The sequence below is a fragment of the Protopterus annectens genome, chromosome 6.part0 (assembly GCF_019279795.1).
Source record: "Protopterus annectens isolate FY-2018-M chromosome 6.part0, PAN1.0, whole genome shotgun sequence".
NCBI classification, from domain to species: Eukaryota; Metazoa; Chordata; order Ceratodontiformes; family Protopteridae; genus Protopterus; species Protopterus annectens.
In genome coordinates this window covers 183947614-183970061 of record NC_056737.1, presented here as the reverse complement: position 1 = coordinate 183970061, position 22448 = coordinate 183947614, and the positions used below count along the sequence as shown (strand labels likewise).

The window sequence follows — 22448 nt, the reverse complement described above, 5'->3', positions numbered from 1 at the left end:
TTGCATAAAGGACAGGACTGTGGAAATCGGGAAAAAGCATAACTGGAAAGATTTATGGAAGACTTAATTATGCCAAGGTCACAGAAAGGTGAGGCTTAACATTTAATAGCTGATATAGGAAGATAACAGGAACAGACTATATTCCTGTGGACATTTGGAAGTTAGGAAACAGAGTGGTAAAGATGTGGAAGATTTTGGTTAACAGTATTTTAAAAGGAGAGGAAGTACCAGCATCTTAGAAGAAAGCTATTGTGGCTATAATACCTATTTACGATAAAGACCTTTCAGACTCGTCTTCCTGTAGACCCATTTCAATTTTAAGCCATGACTATTTTAAAATGTTTATGTCTATAGTTCCTAGAGAATGGCAAAGGTATTGCCAAATTGATAGATCAGTACCACTGTTTTTTTTTTGCGGGGAGGGAGGGGCAAACATCTGACATTAACAGAGCAGTGATCTAGAGGAGAATGCCACTATTTTTGGTGGGTCTTAAGTGCAAAGAAAGCATTCAACAGTGTCTGCTCAGACTTGAGTAGGCCAATGAAAGCATTTGCATTCTCTGAGGAAATAAGGTTGATTAGGAGGATACAGGATGGGATCTGAGCTGAAAATTAAAGTGGGGTGTTCCTCTCTGATAGGTTCTGTATGAGCAGAGGAATCAGGCAGGGGTGTCCTCTTTTATTTGCATTTTATTTAGTACCATTGGCAAAGAAAATAAGGGATTCAGAAATTCAAGGATATAATTGGTATGGTAATTAAGGAAAGTTGCCTTTATTTGCGGTGATATTTTATCTGATAAAACCAGAAAAGGAATTTCAGTATTCCTAAGACATGCAGTAGGTGAATTGAACATCTAAATTAGCCATAGATGTGAGTGTGCATGTGAGAGTGAGGTGTGGAAGAACTACGGCAGGGCTAGCCCACCTGGTGGTGTAAGCCGTGGCTCTAGATGATTGTCACTGTTGAAGTGACACCCCAATCCCATGTACAAAAATGGGAAAAAAGGGGTTGTGTGTGGATGGACAGCAAGATACAGGCAGTGAAAATGTTTTAATCCCTTTAGTTTTATATACATTTCAGGCATATTTTTATCAACCAGAGGGGAAGTGGTGGACTAATTAAAGAGGTGAAGGATTTTGTCTAAGAGGGAATGAGGGCAAGAATCAAGTAGGATAAGTTAATCCTTCCAGTAGCACAAGGCGGATCGGGATTACCCGGTTTGTAGGGGTATTTCAGGCTGCTATACATAACACAAGCAGAAAGCTATAATTCACAGTGAAAAGGAATGATAAAAACGGGGAAAGCTCAAGAAACAAGTAGAGACTGGCTTTTGGATGCAGATCCTTAAAAATAACAATAACCATACATAATATTATATTCCTGAAATAGCAGAAAGTATTTTAAGAACTAAGCCAACATGGGAATGGAGAAAGGAGTTTCTCCCGATAGAGATGACTGCAATTAGAGGTATAGAGAATAGGCAAGAGGGGGCTGGAATTTGCTAGAGAAAACCGGCAAAGTAATCAAGGTATTGGAAGCAAATAATAAGAGAGGGAAACATCATAGAATGGGAAGAGGCCAAGAATTCATTTGGACTGCAGGCTAGAGATAGCCGTCCCTGTCAAGGACTAATACTAGAGTGTAGGCAGCGAGAGAGAAATAGGGGATCCTAAAGCAAAAGACCAGCACTGGTAGAGTTTTTAATATAATCTAGAAAAGAAGCTGTTATAAAAAGGGATAATTAGTAGAATGTATAAAATATTGCATGATAACAATATAAATCAGTCAGAGGAGGTTAGAAAGGATTAGGAAGAGAGATTGGATAAGCAATTCACAAAGAAATAGTGGGAGGATGTAGGTATGGCTTCCAAATATATGACAACGTCTAGAAGATTTAGGATCTTGATCTAGATGCTTGGGAGTGTTTGGATAGGTATTTCTAGACTTCAAAGAATTTTTCCTCAGGTAAATTGCAAATGTAGGAAGTGTGAGAGCAAGGTAAGGACTTTAAAAATTCCTTGCAGACTACTCTGTCAGAAATACTGGGTGAGCATATTGGTGCAACTAAGGAAATTTTTTTAAGCTTTGTTACAGAATCAGAATTGTCCATAGTAATGACTTTCTGAATTTAATTCTGCTGTCTGCCAAAAAACAATTGATAGAAGGTGAAATCTAAGTCTAAACCAACTGTACTAGAAGTTGCGAATATAGTAACAGAAGTAAAAGAACTGGAAGTGTGATATTTAGAAAAGAATAGAAGTAAATTACATAGAACAAAATAGGAATTGTGGGAACAATACATTCAGAGTAATGTTTTGGAGGAGGAATGAGGTTTAAGGGAAGACAGAAATTTAATGAGCTATGTAATGTTTGACTGACAATGGCTAGTTTATAAGTAATGTATGTTTGCAACTGAAAATGTCAAAATGTTTTTTCATTTATATAAATTGCCTCTGTCATAAGTGATAATTCAGTAAAGATGTTTCTTTAAAGAAAATAAGGGACTTACTTGACAGTAGTATTATTTCTGTTGGTCGACGAGCAAATGTGATGTGTGGAAGGTATGTGCAGGGGTGCTGCCTAATTGCCTATGGCACTACCTGTTGAATTTTACACTGTGCTGTCCTAAAAACTGTCTCATAGGTTTACATATCTTGTGCATTTAACCTCCAAAACTTAATTGTCATGTATGACAGTGCAGGGCAAACATTGAACAGAGAACTCTGACCTTATTTGTCCTTCCATTTAAGGTTATTGTAATGCCCTATACCAGTTAAACCAGCCTGTTTTTTAGATTCAGTTTAGAAATTATTAAACATCTTTATTGCCTATAAACAACTAAAACATTTTTTTTTATTACCTAGAATTTAGCTGTCCTTCAGAAAGTAGGAGATGACAAGAAACTGGAATGGGCTCAGCATTTTATCATCAAAGGCTTTAACGGTATGCATTCACCACATTTTCTGTGTGTGTGTGTGTGTGTGTCTGTGTGTCTGTGTCTGTGTGTGTGTGTGTGTGTGTGTGTGTGTGTGTGTGTGTGTGTGTGTGTGTGTGTGTGTGTGTGTGTGTGTCTGTGTGTCTGTGTCTGTGTGTTTGGAAATGCTGTAAATGACCATTTAATAACTAATTTATTTTGCACACTTACCCTTGACTTAAGGTAACATCACAAAAAACAGATGTCACAAAAAGCTGTACAACCAAGTATATTAGTTATTGCAATGAGATGTTGCCTATTTAATTTACTAAGCAGCAAAAATAGTTAAGAAAAGACAAAACTTTGTGGGAAAAAAAAAGCAAATGGAAAGTACCTTCTTTTCAGCCTCCTTTGCAAAATGGATTCAAAAAGGATACAAATGGTACACCATTCATTACAGAGATTCTCTTTTGTTAGATAATGTTTGCACTTATTCTGCCCTACAGTTTGCTTTTACTTTAGTTATATTGTTCATTTTTTAAAGATATAAGTTTTTACTAGTTTATAAAACATTTATTTTTATTTCATATGATGTATGTGATTTGATCAGTTTTCATGCTCCAATAACCTGGTGTCATTTTCCTGTTATTTTTTGTCCACAACTATTCCTGAAACTGCTCTAAGCAGAAGGGTGTGCCCAAACCCTCCCCCTTGGCAGCCTTGTGAGCTCCACATTTACTGCTTTCGGGAAGTGTATGCTGTTTTGTGCCCATGTGCAACCTACCACCCACGTGAAATACCACATCATGGAGCTCACCCGGTTTTAATGCTGCCATTGCAGTAAGACTAGGCTAGGCTGACTCTCTGCTCTCAGGATGGGTAAGTCAGTGAGTCACTCCCATCCTCCCCCCTCCTTCCCAGGGCCCTTCCACCACCATTGCCACTAATCAAAAATAAGCTGGATGGGGAGCAATAAGGGCTTTGTCTGTCACTGCCACAGGGCCACTTAATGAGTTCTTGTTGGGTATAGGTGCAGTGTGTTTGGCAGGAAAGAAGCAAATGACTATTTTTTTCTTTTGCATTGGGAGTCTTTGAATCGTGTGTCGACTTGGCCATGGATTTTGTCAAAGAGCTAAAAAGCTGATGGGAGACATCCCTTTACAGAACCACTGCCCATTTTAAAATTATAAAACAGAAGCGCTATGGAACCAGACAAATTACCTGGTGGTTTTCTAAACAGAATCTGGAAATTTAAACTCTGCCACCCTTCTGTTATCTCCTTTTGCTTGAATATCCACTCCAGCCATTCCTAACAGGTTGGGTGAGTAGGTACCTGTTGTTAGCAGTGAGCGTGTGTGTTTTGGATCTTCATTGGTATTTCTCAATGTGCAGGAAATGTAGTCAAGAATGACAGTTTGACAGTCTGGTAGTATACAAGGCTACAGACCTGATTGTGCCCCAGCTGTCCTGGGTTTGAGTACCAGGCCATAGTGTTTGAAGAGCCGGCCAGGTATGTGAAAAGTTCCTGATGACCACACTTTTGCTAGATTCCTTGAATGGTCTGAGCTCGATATATTAGATGCCTACTGGCATGTCAAGATACAGAAAAATGATAGGCAGTTCATTAGCTTTGTACTTGAGTCCCAGCACTTTAATCATTTTTTTCTTGGTTTCCTTTCAATCCAGACTCTTCAAGTTTCTGGCTGCAGTGTATTATTACTGTTGTGCAACAGACTTGTAGCTTTTTCCAGTTGTGAATGGTTGTTTGCTAGTTATTTTGTTTTGATTTTGGATAGTCTGCATATCTGGAAATATACCACAAACTCTTGCAAAGCATATTAAGGAAGGCTTTGTACAATCCATCTTTGAAACTGCAGGAGAATGTACTTAATCAACAAAATTATGATCTGAAAGTTGAAATACATGGCAGGCAAGGAACTACACTGCATATGTTAGATTTGTTGAATGGAGCACTTTTGCCAAGAAAGCAGGAAGAACTCATAGAACAACTAGTGATTCTTTGGATAATTTCAGTTACCAGTGATGAAAGAAAAAGTAAAATGATTCCAGAGATGTTCTTCGTGTTTCACTGCTGCAGTCATTACATTTGGGTAATCTGCTGGCAGGTTGCCTCAGTCGGCCTGATTAACAAAGTCTTGGGTCCTGCGTTGGTTGCTGTCCCTTCTTCCATGACGTCAGGTCATCAGGGGTGTAAAACATGCAGCGGACGCCATTACATCACTCTTTCTTGCCATGTGGTGCCCGAAGCAGAAGCAATTCGCAAGTGCAGTCGGCCAACTCCTGAAATTTTCGTTTTCGAGTTTCAGATCCGAAGTCTTCAATTAAAAAGCTAAGTACCCCATTGGGGAAATTTTTTCTTGCTCCTTACTGATGTCAGTAAAAGTTAATAATTGCATTACTTGTGGGAAGCAAATACCTCATAAGGATTTTCATTTGTACTGTATGCCTTGCCTAGGCCCTGACCACAACGTTCCTTGCTGTCAGTTTTGTGCTTTATGTAATCAGCGCACTATTAAACGTTGGTACTTTTTGCGATTCCAGAGTTCCACTGACACAGACTTAGAATATCAGTTACAGAAAGGCGTCATAGTGAAAGACTGGCCTGATATAGTAAGGAAAGAAATTCACCCCCACCTGTCTTTGAATAACGAAATGTTATCTCTAGTGCTTAGTGTTGAAAACTGACAAAAATCACAGTCAGCTGTGAAAACAAATGCATGAGAGAATGTGGCATGACACTCTGAAGTATTAGTGAGAAAAAGAGCAACAGATATACTTTCATATTCATAAATATAGTGTACAATATCTCTCATAGTTACGCATTCTGTGTTTGTTAGTACCATAATTCTTGAGCATTTAAGACTCACTCACTGGTGCACACATAGCACACTTTGAGCATTTGTGTCAGAGGAGTGGTGCTGCTCAGGGTTCAGAAGGAGCAGCACAGCAACAAGTGAACCTGAACTATGCTATATGCTATATGCTATGTCCGACAGCAAACACAACCATGTGCAGTAGATAGTAACAGACAAGTTGACCAATATACAGAGAATTGGAACAGAAAAATGCAGCCATTGTGGGGAGATTTTCTGTTGCTATATCTAGATATGAATGTGTATAGGCACATGAATCTGCATGCATGTGTAAAGAGAAGAAGAGAACAGTCTGGTTCAAGTAACTGAAAGGCTGCATGTAACACTATTTCCAGCTTGTATGTTTCTGCATAAATTTTGATTATAATAACTTTTTCTGTAACCTGTCTGTCAGGCCCTTGTCAGCCATGCCACAAACCACATTCGAGATTTAATGTGACATTTTTAGGAGCAGTCATTCAACAGCCATGTTTTAGAGAGGTCAGGGGAATCTGACATATGAAAGTTGCACTCCTGCAGATTCTACACAGACAGCTGCTGAAACAAGTATATGCATTCCTTGCACATAATTTCTATTCCTCTGACGTGCAACTGGCTATAGTTGGGGACTGAAACATCGTCTCTGTATGAGAGTCAATTAACAAATACCATCTTAGACAACTGTCTTCCACGAGATGCAAACCAAGTTCATCTAGGAGTATGTAGCCTGGGTTAGTGCCATCTTTTTGCCATGTCAACAATTCCATAAAGATGTACATATATAGTATATGCCATAAAGATGTACATAGTGTACACATGCCATCAAGACATGTTGTACACTCCATCAAGAAATACAAAGTCAACATACCTTCTGCAATATCTGCTCTACTGTGCTCTGCTTTCATGCCAAACAGTAGATTGTAAAGGTTTGTGGTTAATTTGGTATAACAGGGGAGCATAAGCTAGTTACATAATATAGTAATGAGGGAATCTGCTGTTGCTACCGTGGGAACTCCTATTGGCAGGAGCTCAGCTGCGTTCCTGTATGAGTTCAGGAAATGTTTGGCTTTGGTATTGTGCTTGTGTGCTATGAACACTCCATCAGGGTGTACCATATCTGTGGAATGTCAATCCATGAAATGAATTAATGATGCTTTAGCTCAGTTATGTTGCATACTGCAGTTTATCACTGTCTCTGCCATTTAGCACAGGAGATTAAAGGTTAAAACTTTTATGAGCTGCTTCCTTCTGCCTACATTTGCCTGCTTTGTGATTCTTGTCATTGAAGGTTTTTTTCCTTCATTTTTTTTTTTTTAATACCTTTATTGAATTATCATTTGTGATGCAGGCAAATTTACAATTATATATAATGCATCCCTAGTTCAGTATGCAGAAGACTCGACCATAGTCTGCTCTGCTCCCAATCCTATCCTACTACAACATAATACCCAAGCTGCCTTTCTTATTGTGGAATCCTGGCTGCATAAAAAAAACACTTTTCCCTAAATGCCAAAAAACCCAAACTTATGTTGTTTACCCCCAAAAGAAGCACGTCCTTCAACAAACTAGACTTTAATATAATTTCATCAAATTCCACAATAATTGAAGTAATATCTAGTACTAAACTGTTAGGTGTGATAATCGACGAAGACTATAACATTTGACCTTCATATCCAGTCCAGGAGAAATAAAACTCATAAAAAAACAGGATTATTATACAGGCATAATAGATTTCTCTCCTTACCACTCTAAAGAAGCATTAGCACTCTCATATTTACTACCATCCTTAAGCTACGGTGCACCTCTATTGATCAACTTGCATTCTGCTCCAAAAACAAAACTAGAATCTGTTGCAATAAAATCGCCAAATTTGCTGCAAATAACCATCACTCTTCCCATCACTGTATTGCATTAAGAAAACTTTAATGGCTTGAATTCCCACACTACTTGCTACCATTCATAAACTAATTCACAAACCACAAGACTTCCCAGCACTCAGCTCCTTGTTCACCATCTACATCCCCCTTAGATCACTACAGTCAGAACAACAACACTTACTCCACATTCATAAACCTAACTTAGCAGCAGATAAGATTCTGTACTCTTGGACCATAGCTAAACTTTGGAATAACCTTCCCCCTTCTCTCCGCAGTGAACACTCCCTCCTACTTTCAGAACTGCTCTACAAAAGTACCTTTCCTCAAAGTGGATTTGTAATTGATCTTCTAGGCCTCCTACTCCACACTATGCCATCACCTGATGTCTCTACACTTCAGAACTACTCCTGCTCGTGTACTAGCCCCACTCTCTATTTCACTCTTCTCTCTCGCTTCTTATGTTTCACCTCAGCCTACCTACCATCACTAATAGAAATCCTTTGTAGTGAGTATTCCCTTCAGGGAATCCCTGTTCATAGGTTCATAGGTAGGTACTAGGCTATTGGCCCTGGGGCCTATACAAGCCCAGCCAAAAAGGTACCCTGGCTTTTGTCACCCAAGAAAATTATTTTCCTGTGCCACTGTCGAGCAGAGCAACAGAGGTGATCCCTGGGGTGAATTTCCTATTTCTCATCCAGTCATCAAGATTTTTCTTGAAAAGTGCTAATGAGGAGCTTTGTTTGATATAGATAGGTAGTTTATTCCAGAGTGTGGGAAGTCTCTGGGACAGTTTATTCCAGAGTGTGGGAAGTCTCTGGGACAGGAATCTATCCCTCCGGCATGTTCTGTTTATTGTGGTGACAAGGTTTAGGTCCCTAGAGCGTGTAGCTTGGAGGGACTGGGATTTCTTTAAGTGGAGCATGTCCAACAGCTCTGGGTTTGACATAGCTTTGTACATTAGGCAGAGATCACCTCTGAGTAGGCGATATGCGACGGAGTAAAGCTGGAGTTTTTTGAGATGGTCAGCGTAGGGCATCTGTTTGAGGCTGGTAATCCTCTTTGTGAGGTATTTCTGCGGCCTTTCCAGTTGTTGATGTCTTGAGAGGTACATACCAAAAGGGGCGTTGTACTCTATAATGGGTCTAATGATTGATGAGTAGAGGGGAACAATTACCTCTTTTTTTCTGGATGAGAAACCTTTTGTGATGAGATGTGCCACGCAAAAGGATTTCCTGACTACTGTGGCGATGTGATTATCAAAGGAGAGACTACTGTCCACCTGTGTCCCAAGGTCTCTTATCACACTTTTGGTGTTAAGTATACTACCGACAATGTTGTAGTTCATGGGTACAGAGTTTTTACCAAAGGGGATGACAATGCACTTTTTGGCATTGAACTTGAGGCCATGGCTTTGACACCAGGCATCTGTCTCAGTGAGGCCCTTTTGTAGGATGTCCACATCGTTAGGAGTTTTGATTATTGCTCCTAGTTTGCAGTCATCTGCAAACTTCATTAGCCAAAGACCTTCTGTGTTAGCCTGTACTTCAGAGAAGTAGATATCAAACAGGAGAGGACCTAGGACTGAACCCTGTGGTACTCCACTTGTCATTGGTCTGAAGTCGGATTTGGAGTCTGCTGCTTTCACAGTGTGGGTTCTGTCAGTGAGCCAGTTGGCAACCCATCTTGTGACATATGGATTTATACCTAGTTTAGGGAGTTTATCTATAATTCCAGAGTGGGGGATGGTGTTGAAAGCCTTGGCAAGATCTAGATAGGCTGTGTGAACCCACCTTACCCTTGTCTATGGCTTTGGTGACTGCTTCAAAGAAGTCTATCAGGTTTAGGAGACATGATCTGCCTTTTACAAACCCGAACTGGGTGGGGTCCAGAGTTTGGAGATTACCAATGTCTTTGTTTATAAGTTCCATGATGATACGTTCCATGGCCTTGCAGACCAGGCTCGTCAGGCTAATGGGGCAGTAGTTCCCGGGGTCCGTGGTGGCTCCCTCCTTGTGGAGTGGGATAACCATTGCTGTGCGCCATTCAGCAGGCACAAAGCCTGAGGTGAGGCTATGATTGAACATGGTACTTAGGTGGGGTGCCAGTTCGTTCTGTAGTTCATATAGAACACAGCCTGGGATGTTGTCTGGTCCCATGGATGCTGTGTTCTTGGCTTTGGAGAGTGTAGTTTTTACCTGTGCAGCCGTGATTACAGGAACTTTGCATTCTTTCGGTATAAAGATGGGCTCTTAGGGGGTGAGGGGGGGGTAAAGTTAACACTGAACCTATCTGCCAGTATGTTGGCAATATCAGTTGGGTCTGTATATTTAGTGCCATTGTGCTGTAACTCAGAGCATATCTGAGTGTTGCCATTGAGATTCTTGACATAGCTATAGAATGCTTTGTGGTTGTCTTTAGAATCCGTGGCGATTTTGTTTTCATAACTAGCTTTGGAGGATTTTATCAGGGATCGCATCTTCTTACTGAGGCTGACCAAGGTGCTCCTCCACTCATGGGATTTTACTCTCTTTTGTAACAGTTACTTCCTTCTGTTGTACAGTTTCTTTATGGCAGGGGACCACCAGATTGGCTTCCTTTTTTTGGAGGATAGGGTCTTGGATTTGTTTGGGATAGCACAATCCATGCACTCATGTAAGTGCTTATAAAGTGCAATTGTGTAGGATTCAGTAGTCGTAACTGTATTGTCCATCTGCATGGATGACATGAAGTTCACCACTTCTGTCTTAAGAAGCATGAAGTTGGCTTTGGAGAAATTGTGGAACAATACATACAGGGGAGGAATGAGGTTTAAAAGGCAGGATTTAAATAAGCTATGTAATGCCTGACTTAAAATGATTGGATAGATTATAAGTGATGTATAATGTTTGTATAATGTTCATAAATATTACCCTCTGCAGACTAATTTTTTTTCTGTGATACATTGTAACCCTTCTGTACTCAATTGTACTTTATTGTGATAATATACTAAAAAAGACACAGAAGTCAGATACTTATGTTTACTTTTGAAACCAGTGAATTAAGTTTCATCTTAAGCTGTACATATGTTACTTCAGGGTTATGCTGATTGTTTGCTACTCTGTATCTTTGTATTCTATTGTTTTTGTGATATTGGAGCTTTTCTCCCACAGACCTCCACTGAAAACAGGCTCATTCTGGCCCTGTGGACTTTCTGGTAAACAAACATCAACAAAATAAATAAGAATAAAAAATATAAAAGTACTCAAACTGTATTAAGTTCATGTTTACAAACATTATATCTCACATATATTGCTATATATCATATAACCTGAGCAACATTACATAAATTATTCAGTTCCTGCCTTTTTTTTTTTAAACAAAAAACATCTTTATTAACACAGGCAATCATACATTTATATAAATGAAAACAAATCACACTGACACCATCCTAGTTTCAAGCATTTCACATCACAGACCTGACACTCCCAGTTGCAAACATTATACATCACTTATAATCTGTCCAGTCATTTTCAGTCAGGCATTACATAGCTTATTTAAATCCTGCCTTTTAAACCTCATTCCTCCCCTTTATGTATTGTTCCACAATTCCCATTTTTTCCAATGTAGTTTGTGCCTACCCTTTTCTAAAGATCTCAGTTCTAGTTGTTTTATCTCTGTTACTGATGTGACAATGTGTGGTAGTACCAGCTATGCCAGAGAGAGTAGGGTAGTGCATGTGTACTATATGCCAGCATAGCTAGCTGGAGGATGTTCTTCGTCTTCCCTTGCTGCAGTCCTGACAATTGGGTATAGTCCGCGTCCCAGTCGGCCCGAATACCAGAGTATAAGGCTGACGTCGGTCATGGTGCCTTAGACTGACGTCAGTACGTCAGGGTACTAATGCGCATGACCGACATCATTTCCTCAGTCTTTTTTGCCGCATGGTCCGATGCAGAAGCAATTTTGCGAGTGCAGGTTGGCGTTCTGAGATTTTCCGAAACCGGAGTTTCAGACCGAATACAGAGTTGGCTAAGTAACCCCGTTGGGGAACATTTTGGTTTTTTCTTGCCTCAGTATTTAACCGGATGTCAGAAAAAGTGAATAACTGTATTTCTTGTGGGAAGCAGATACCGCATAGAGATTATCATACATTGTGTATACCTTGTTTAGGGCCTGAGCACGACGTTGTTGGTTGCCGCTCTTGTGCTAGATTTAACAAGCGCACTATTAAGAGGAGGCTTGATTGTGCTAGGTTAGTGTTTGGAAAGCGTTGCAATTATACTATGCCGTCGGATGCTCCGACGCCTGCTTCATCTAAGAAGCGCAAGGACAAAACAGTGAAGTCTAGGGGTGAGGAACCGGCAGTCCCGGACGTCGGTCCTTTAGAAGGCTCAGGGGAGCCAGAGGTTTTGCCAGGAGTCTCTATGGAGTCTCAGGCAGATACTTTACTGTTACAGGATGTGCCTCTCAGGAGGTAGGCCAGGCTGAGGGGCTTCTCAGGTAACTGTTCTTCCCTCTCTTCCCAAGGTAGTTAGGGCCTCTCCTTCTGTTGCCAAAGCTTCTTTTAGAGGAAGGCCAAGTTCAGCTTCTGTAGGGCTTCTCCTAGCATTTCGGCTCTGTGCCTAAGAAACATATGCTTAAAATGGCAGAAGATTTGATTACTCTGATTAGAGGTTCTATGCCCCACCTGATAAGAGGCCTAGGGTGGAACAGGAGTTTGATAGTTTTGAACAGTGTTCACAGGCTTCAGAGTCTTCTGTGGAAGACTTGCCAGAGTTTCCTACTTATTCTGATTCTGATGTGGATGATTCCACTCCTTCAGCTTCTTCTCCTGAGGATTTTCATTTTCAGAGACTCTTCACTCCATGAGGGAGCACTTTAAATGGGAAGGCCAAGATTACTCTGACTCCAGAAAAGGCTTAGGGAATTCTTGTTTTGCCCCAGCATAGGCCCTTAGCTATTCCTCCTGTGTTGAATGTGGTGGAGGATGTTTTTGCAGAGGCTTCTCTGAACCCTGATTCCTTGCCTCCTGCTCCTGTTAAGCCTGATAGGTATTATAGGGTGCCCGAAGCTCATAAGTATTTGTTTAAGAGTCCCAGGGCGGACCCAGAAACTGTTTCTCAGGGGCCTAAAGGTGTTAAAGCTTCTGTGGTTAAAAATCCTGTACCCTCTGATAAAGAGGCAAGGGCTTTGGATAGGTGGGGTAAGAAAGTATATACTTCTTCCACTCTAGCCATGAGGGCTTTGAATTGTCAATTTCATATGCTGAAATATCAGAATTATCTCCTTTCACAATTGAAATCTAAGGTGGATGCTTTGGCGGAAGGTATTGAGTGTAAAGAATTGCTGGATTTGGTTCATGTGTCTGAACAAGTGGGTAAGCATTCTTTGCAGTGTGGTTTTGATGCTGTTCAGGCCTCCTCGAGGGTGGCTGCTACTAGTTCTGTTCTTCGCAGACATGCATGGTTGAAGGATCAGAATTTAGCTGAGCATGTTAAGACCAGGATTTTGGATGCTCCTTTACAGTCTGATGTGTTGTTTGGACCGCCTGTGGAAGCAGTTTTAAAGAAAATGGAGGACAAAGCTAAGTCTATGCAGACTGTTAAAGATTTTTGCAGGTGCAGCCTCCAAGTTTAGTAGAAATTGGCCTGCTAAGGGGTGGACATATCCTGCTTATGGTTCCCAGTCTAGGGGTAGGTCTAGACGTGGTAGGGGCAGGGCTCAAGGTTCTTTAGGCCTAGATCAGACAGTTCACCTGCTCAGACTTCTGGTGAGGGCAGGGGTCAGTCCTTTCGTAAGCAGAACCAATGACCTGCCTTTTCAGCTGCCAATGGACTCTCGCCTGGCAGCTCCTTTGGGAGGAAGATTGTCTCTTTTCAAAGAAAATTGGGATTTAATCACTCAAGACAGATGGGTGCTGGATATCATTCATCACGGGTACAGATTTTATTTCCACACAATGCCCCTTTCAAAGGCATGCCAGATGTTCCTCCTCCACAAAGAAAAGAGGCTCACAAGCAAGTTTCTCAGTTACTCCAGATAGGGGCTATTCAGCCAGTCCCTGTGTCAGAAAGGGGCTTGGATTTTATTCTCGCCTGTTCCTAGTACCAAAGAAGGGGAACACGTGGAGACCAATTTTGGATTTATCTATCCTCAACACTTATCTGGACATTCCCAAGTTCAAGATGTTGACGTTACAGCAACTGTTACCTCTGCTGGGCAAGGATCACTGGATGGTAACTTTGGATCTCAAGGAAGCTTACCTTCATGTGCCCATAAGGCTAAGTTGCAGAAAGTATCTGCGGTTTCGAACTGGAGATTTTCATTATCAGTTCTCTGCATTGCCCTTTGGCTTATCTACTGCGCCCAGAGTATTCACAAAGGTTCTGGCTCCAGTGATAGCTTACTTCAGGCTTCAAGGCATTCAAATTTATCCTTACTTGGACGACTGCCTGATTCTGGCTCAAGAAAAGGAACACCTTCTACAGCATCTGGAATATGTCATAGCAGTGCTAAGATGCCTAGGGTATTCTGTGAACGAAATAAAGTCCAGTCTAGTACCCTCTCAAGACATGTGCCTTCTGGGTGTGAGACTGAATACAGCAGCCCAGATGGCCTTTTTAACCCCGGACAAACAACAGAGTCTGTCACTTTACTTCCATCAACTATCTCATCAGTCCGTGCTGACTGCAAGGACAGTCCTTCAAGCATTAGGGTTCATGGCATCTTGTATTCTGGTGCTTCCCAATGCCAAACTGCATATGAGGAAGCTGCAATGGTATCTCAATGTATGGACACAGCACTGCCAAGATTTGGACACTGTCATTCAAATAATACCTTGCCTTCAAAAGGAATTCTTGTGGTGGGCTCAGGAATGTCACCTAAACAAGGGACTCTCTGTGACCCGGCCAGAGGCGAGTCAGATTTTAACGACAGATGCCTCGGATATTGCTTGGGGAGCTCATCTAAATGGAAAGTGGATACAAGACAAGTGGCCTGCCAGACTACAGCATCTACATATCAACATGAAGGAGATGTTAGCAGTCCACTTTGCATTGATGGCGTTCAAGGAGTTACTTCTTCCAGGGCAGGTGTTGATTCTGACAGACAACACAACTGTCATGTGGTACATCAACAAGCAAGGGGCAACACATTCTTATCCTCTATGCAGGCAAGGAATGATTTTATGGGAGACTGCGCTAAGCCTGCAACTGACTCTTCAGGCAAGGTTTCTGCCAGGAGCACAGAACTCCCTAGCAGATGTATTAAGCAGACAAATCATGGATCCCCACGAGTGGAAACTGCATCTTCATGTATTTCAGAAATTGACAGTGTCATGGGGAACTCCAGACATAGATCTGTTCGCTTCTCCACTAAACCACCAGCTGCCAAAGTATTGCACAAAGGGGTTTCATCACACAGCTTGGAAAGTGGATGCTCTGTCTTTCAGTTGGAAAAACCTTCATGTCTATGCCTTTCCACCTCTACCTCTTCTTCTAAAGGTATTACTAAAGGTCAGACAGGACAGGCCAAGGATGATTTTGATAGCTCCAGATTGGCCTCGGCAACACTGGTACCCACTTCTAAGGAGTCTTGTAAAGAAGCCTCCATGGCCTTTACCTCTGATTCCTCATCTGTTATCTCAGAAGGACGGTCATCTGCTCAATGTCAAGCTTCAATCTCTTCATCTCACAGCTTGGCATATTCTGTGTTGAAGCATGGTAGGTCTCAGCTTCCTCAACAAGTTTTAAATGTGATTATGGAAGCTAGAAGGCCTAGTACTAGGAGAGTGTACGCAGAAAAATGGAAGAGATTTTTATTTTGGAGTACAGCAAAGAATTTGGAGATTTCAGAGCCTAATTTGAGTGTGGCTCTTCAATATCTTACTGAATTATTGGACAAAGGTTTGTCTTTCTCTTCCATAAAGATTCATGCTGCAGCAATTTCAGCTCACTATGATTGTGACCCACCTTTGTTTTCGCATCCTTTGTTCAAGCAGTTTCTTAGAGGGGCAAAGAATATAAGACCCCACGTAGAGCTCCTACTCCTGCTTGGGATCTCAATTTTGTGTTGGAAAAACTTACTCTACAACCTTTTGAGCCTGCAGCTACTGCTGAATTGAAATATTTGTCATGGAAGACTGCTTTTCTGTTGGCTATTACTTCTGCAAGAAGGGTGTCTGAGTTGCAGGCCCTTATGGCAGTAGAGCCCTTTTGATTTTCCATAAGGACAGGGTATCATTACGTACTAATCCTTCCTTTATGCCTAAGGTAGTTTCTAGTGTGGCTTTAAACCAAACTATTCATTTGCCTACGTTTTTTGCAGATCCACAAAATAAAGGGGAAAAGATTTTGCACACTTTAGATGTACACAGGCAATTGCGTTATTATTTGAGCAGGACTAAAGATTTTAGGCAGTCTCAGCAGTTACTTGTTTCTTTTGCTTTAAGTTCACAGGGCAAGCCTGTGTCAAAACAAACTATTTCTAGGTGGATTGGCTTTTGCATTGCATTTTGTTATTCCCATCATGGCAAAGAGGTTCCAGCTGGGATTAGGCCTCATTCCACTAGGGCTACTGCCACTTCAACAGCATTTCTAAGGGGTGGCAACTAAGGATATTCTGGAGGCAGCTACTTGGAGTTCAGTGCATACTTTCTCTAGGCATTATCACCTGCCTGTATACTCTAAGACTAGAGCTGGTTTTGCCACAGCTGTTTTACAAGGCATGTTGTCAGCTCCTGCTACTTTATAATTTGCCAGCCTCCCTTACCTCTGCTTTGGGATTCTACCCAATTGTCAGGACTGCAGCAAGGGAAGGAAGAACATAGTACAGTTTTGTACCTACCATAAATGTAGATGTTCGAGGATTCCCTTGCTGCAGTCCAATTTACCCTCCCTCCTTCCCCTCTGTGTTTCAGGGTGGTTGTGTAGGTGAGTTTACATGCTTATATTTTTCGTATATATTACTGTATATATTGTACATGTTTTTGGTGCAGGTTGTTTTGGGACTTGTCTTTTGGGTCTTCTGACATCTGGGGCAAGAAAAGACTGAGGAAATGACGCCGGTCATGCGCATTAGTACCCTGACGCACTGACGCCAGTCTACGCCATGACCGACGCCAGCCTTATACTCTGGTATTCCGACTGGGACGCGGACTATACCCAATTGTCAGGACTGCAGCAAGGGAATCCTCGAACATCTACATTTATGGTAGGTACAAAACTGTACTTTTTATAAAGAATTGTATGTCATTTGTATATCAAACTGATTTGTACAGGTGCTTGTGTTGAACATGTATTTGTAAAGCTGTTTGTGTTAACTGGGTCCTGCTGGACAGAAAAGAAATAAAGCTGTATGTCAGACTGTTGTAAATGGTGAATATATTGCAGGAGAGGATACTAGAAGAGAAGAGGTTAATCTAAGTCCAGCTAACTTTGAAAACTAGTCAAATTAAATAACCTGGTTTAAACCATAAAGACTTTTTCTTACAGTTCTGATTGCAGCCATTAACAAAGTGTCTTTGAAAACTAGTCTAGGAATCCTACTCTGTTGTCCTTAGGGATGAACTAATTGCTACCCTGAAAGGGTGGAAGTTTTTGAAATGGTTTTATAGCTTCCATATGCTGTAACACATATTATCAAAGCTCTGTTTAACATATGTGCTAATTCTGGTTCAGTTTCTAGTAAAGGGGGTAGTGTGGGAACCAGACGTCAGGTGACCAGATGTATGCAGTGTCATTCTGTAATCCAGCACTGAAATGATGTTTTAATACTAGATGAGACAGAAGTCTGAGGGGAGTCTGTTTGTGAAACCTGACAAAGACCACTCACCCACTACATCTTGCCTTGCTCTAGTAAGTGAACTAGGGGACAGTAATTCTTTACATACAGTAATTCTTCACATCAGTCAGGAAAATGTAGTGAGATTAGTTAAGTATTGTTTTTCTGTGTCTATGTGAACCTTTTTATCTGTGTTATTTTTAATATTTCCTGTGATTGAAACACTGGTGTTTAATGTAAATAGATATTCAGTATTTCCATGTTATTTTTATTATTAAACATATTTTAGCTTTTCATTGTGGCTGGTCATTTAGAGAATATTTTTAACCTTTGAGAGTACTTATATTTATTTGGTGACACTGTGGCCTCTCCTGAAAGTCTTGCGTTTGGTCAAAATACTACCATTTTGTATAACTGTTAATTTTACTAAGTATAATTGGATACACTGGTAAGGGTTGTAGAGCAGCTGGCTTTGGAGTATTCTGGTGGCAATACCTACCTTATAATCTGGGGATAGGGAGCATAGCTGGTAAATCTGTGCCAGCCTTTCCCAGGTGTGTGTGTGTGTGTGTGTTTGTGTGTGTGTGTGTGTGTGTGTGTGTGTGTGTGTGTGTGTGTGTGTGTGTGTGTGTGTGTGTGTGTGTGTAAATCAAATCAGAGAGCACAGAGCACTGGTTTCACAGAGAGGGTGGTGGAGGACGTGGCTTAGAACACTCTGAGGACAATTCTACAGCTGTGTCGGTGGACAGTCTTATTTGGGGGCTGGAGAGAGAGAGAGAGGGAAGCTGACCCCAGGACTGAGTGTGATTCCTTTGTGCTCTTAAGGAAAATTGTGCTTGATGCAGAGAGCTGCATATGAAAATACTTTATCTATCTATCTTTGTTCAAAGTAAATGTCCCTCACCGGTGTCAGTGATGAGGATTGAGGCTCCTTGATTACTGGTCCAGAGGAGGGAATGTCACAACTATATTCGCTACTTTATATAGTATAGTTGGTTTAAATTTTGATTTCAATTTTCTAGTAATTGCTTTTTTGTCAGCCACCATAATTAGACACAGCAAAGCCTTACCATGTTCTAGGCAATTCCAGTTCTGTATCATAGCTCAGAAAAATCATATCCCTTGTCACACCAATCTTCCTACCCAGCCTCTCAGACAGCGCATCCCGCAGGGATTCCTTAATGTGCACCACCTCACTGCACTCCCAGAAAAAAAATGTTCCCAATTACCTCCGTCTTCCATGCTACACTTCCAACATTTGCTTTCTACCCGAGGAAAATTTCTCTGGAGTCTACTTGGGGTATAAAAATATCTATGTAAGCATTCCAAGCAAAAATCCTATATCTTCTAGATTTTGTTGCATATTTGGTAGACATGCATATATCCTCCCATTGTTTCTTTGTGAATTGCTTATCCAATCTCTCTTCCCAGTCCTTTCTCACCTCCTCTGATTGATTCTTATAGTTGTCATCATGCAATATTTTATATGCTCTACTAATTTTTCCTTTTTTAATGGCAGCTTCTATTCTAGATTATACTAAAAAGTCTGCCAGTGCTGGTCTGTCACTTAGGACTCCCCTATTTCTTTCTCTTTACTTATACTCCTATATCAATCTTTGATAGGAAAGGCAATCTCTAACCTGCTGTCCAAATAAATTCTCATTCTATCATTTTCCCTCTCTAGTTATTTGCTCCCAATACCTTGGTTCCTTTGCTAGTTTTTTCCAATAAATTCCAGCACTCTATTGTCTGTAACCCTAATTGTAGTCATCCCTATCAGCAGAATCTCTTTTCTCCATTACCATTTTGGCTTAGTTCTTAAGATACTTTATGCTACTTTATAGATATAATATTCTGTATGATTATTGTTGTTCTTCTTGAAGGCCTGCATCCAGAATCCCAGTGTCTCCTTGTTTCTTAAGCCCACACCCCCATTTCATCATCATCCTTTTCCACTTTGAATTATAGTTTTCTGCTTGTGCTATATGTAGGAGCCTTGACTGTATAGCTCTGAAATACCCCTTAAAATTGGGTAATCCCAATCCACCCTGTTCTTTTGGAAGACTCGGCTTATCCCACTTGACTCTTGCCATCTTACCCTCCCAGGTAAAGTCATTCAGCTCTGTTTCTTACTGGTTTTGTCAGGTATAAAATAGTATCAGCAAATAGAGCCAGCTTTACTTGACTACCATACCAATTGTATCCTTCAGTTTTTGAGTCCCTTATTTTCTTTGCCAATGGTTCTAAATAAAATGCCAATAACAAAAGGGGAAGAGGACACCCCTGCCTGGTTCCTCGCTCAAGCAAAGATTATCAGAGAGGAACCCTCCCACTTTAATTTTTACCTCCACTCCTTCATATATATCCTTCTAATCAGCCTTATAATTATTTTCAGGAAATGCAAATCCTTCCGTTGCTCTGCTCATAAAGTCCTAGCTTACTCTCTCAAATGGTTTCTGTGCGTCACGATCCACCACCGACAATGGTATTTTCTTAGGGTCATAGGAGGTTACTAGGCTACTGATACTAGGCTAATGGCCCTGGGGCCCATACAAGCCTAACCAAGAGTTTATCCCCTAAAAGAAACCTCAGTCAGCACCTGTCTCCCCTGTCATTGAGGGACACAGATGGAGCCCCTGGGACAAATTTGTAGTTTCCCATCCACTCATCAAGGTTGAGCTTGAAGAGCATCAGCGAGGTTCTCTTTTTGATGTGTATGGGAAGTATACTCCAGAGACAGGGTAGCCTCTGGGAGACCAACCTGTCTTTCCCGCAGATTTTGTCAATGTCACATTTTAGGTTCAGGCCTTTTGAGAAGGTAGTGTGTGAGGATTTAGACTTAAGGATATAGAGCATCTCTAGTAGGGCAGGGTTTGAGATTGCCTTGTAGGTGAGACACAGATCACCCCTGAGCAGTCTGTACAATACCAAGTAAAGTGATGATGATTTGAGCCTGTCCTCACAGAATGGTGTTGGAGGCCATGGATTCTCTTTGTGGGGTATTTCAGTGGCCTTTGCAGTTGGTGCAGATGTTTGGAGAGGTACATCCTTAATGAGGCGTTATACTCTGTTATTGGTCTAATGGGGGAGGAGTATAGAGAGGTAATAACCTCCTTTTTTCTGGATGCATTCCCTTCACTTATGAGATGAACCAAGTAAAAGGCTTTTCTGGCCACTGCCAATACTTGATGGTTGAATGTATCACCACAGGTTGTGTGCTTATGGGGTTGCCTTTGATGTGGTAATCAGTAAGGTTCATGTTTTTGCCAAATGGTATGATGCATTTTTTTGCATTCTACTTGAGGCCATGACTTTGGCACCAGCCATCTGTTGCAGTATGTTAACATCATTTGGGGAGTCAATGACAGCACCCAACTCATTGGCAAACTTGGTCAGCTGCAGGCCTTTTGTCTTTGCCTGTACCTCCAAGAAATAGATGCCAAACGGTAGGGATCCCAAGACAGATCCCCGGGGAACTCAGTTAGTGACAGGACTGCTGTTGGAGGTGGAGGTGCCTATTTTGACTTTGAGAGCCTTGTCAGTGAGCCAGTTAGCGACTCACCTGATGAGATAGGGATGTATGCCAAGCTGTGTTAGCTTTTTGATGATGCCCGAGTGGGGGATTGTGTCAAAGGCCTTGGCAAAGTCAAGGAAAGCTGTATGTACTGATTTTCCCTCATCCAGGGCTTTGGTGACAGTCTCAAAGAAGTTGACCAGGTTCTGCATGCAAAATCTGCTCTTGATGATTCTGAACTGGATGGGGTCAAGTGCTTGGAGATTGCCCTTGTTTATGAAATCCATAGCAATATGCTCCATGGCTTTACAAGTCTGACTTGTCAAGCTAATGGAACAATAGTTTCCAGGGGCAGTAGTGGCACCACCTTTGTGCAAGGGGATGACAATGGCGGTTCTTCACTCTGCTGGAAGGAAGCTAGTACTTAGGCTGTGGTTGAATAGGGTGCTCAATGGTGAAGCCATTTCATGGTGGAGATGGTGCAGAATACATCCTGGGATACTATCAGGTCCCATGGAAGCTGTGTTTTTTGTCTTGGATAGGGCCTGTAACACGATCTACAGAGATGTGAGGTGCGAGACAAATATCGAGGATGTCGAAAGGGACTTTGGGGAGGACAGAGGGGTGAAGTTTGCGCTAAACCTTTCTGCTCACAGGTTGGCTAAGTCAACAGGATCAGTGTATGTGATACTGTTGAGTACTAATTTGGAACAAACCTGGGCTTTGCCACGGAGGTTCCTGATGTAACTGAAGAAGATTTTATGATTTCCCTTTGTTATGGAGGCTAATTTCAATTCATAATTGGCCTTGGATGTTTTCACTAGTGATCTAATTTGCTTGTTGAGGCTAAGGAGGGAGTGTTTACAATTTGGAATTTGTTCCCTTTTACCCTTGGACAACAGTTTCTTCCTTTTGTTGTAAAGCCTATTGATAGAGGATGTCCACCAAACAGGTTTGTGTTTCCTTGAAGGGCAGGTTTGGGTTCTATTGGGTATGGCTGAGTCCTTGCAGTTGTACAGGTGTTTGCAAACTGTATTGGCGTACTGTTCAGCATAGTTGTCTGCATCCTCTTGGGGCGGGTGAAACTGTTGATACCCTGTTCTTACATTCTGCTTCCCTGTGGATCGTCTCTGTTCTGTTAATGTTGTCAAATGTTTCCCTTCCCTCCACAAAACCACTTTGATCCATAGCTATCAATTTTGGCATTGCATTTGCCATTATTTTAGCCATTATAGACACGAACACTTTATAATCATGGTTTAGTATTGAAATGGGCCTGTATGAAGCTGGGTCAGATGGATCTTTACCCTCTTTAGATATTAGAACTACCACTCCTTTCTTCCGAGATGTTAGTACTTCTCCTCCTCTTAAAGTACTGTTAAATCTTCCAGATCCTTGTCAGTTTTTTCCCTTCTTGTCTCCAAACTTCCACAGGAATACCATCATCTAATCCTATGGACTTTCCTGTAGATTGGTTATACAACACATTTTTTTTCTCATCTTCTTCTGT

General features: G+C 41.4%; 1 protein-coding gene across 3 annotated transcripts in view; it reads left to right on the top strand.

Annotated features, from left to right (window-relative positions):
- The window catches only part of GSTZ1 (glutathione S-transferase zeta 1), a 243196-nt gene that overhangs the window by 140648 nt on the left and 80100 nt on the right, over positions 1–22448 (top strand). For all 3 annotated transcript variants that reach the window (XM_044073902.1, XM_044073904.1, XM_044073903.1), the window contains exon 6: positions 2866–2944. In XM_044073902.1, the coding sequence (XP_043929837.1) occupies positions 2866–2944 (79 nt within the window). The remainder of the gene's footprint in view (positions 1–2865; positions 2945–22448) is intronic.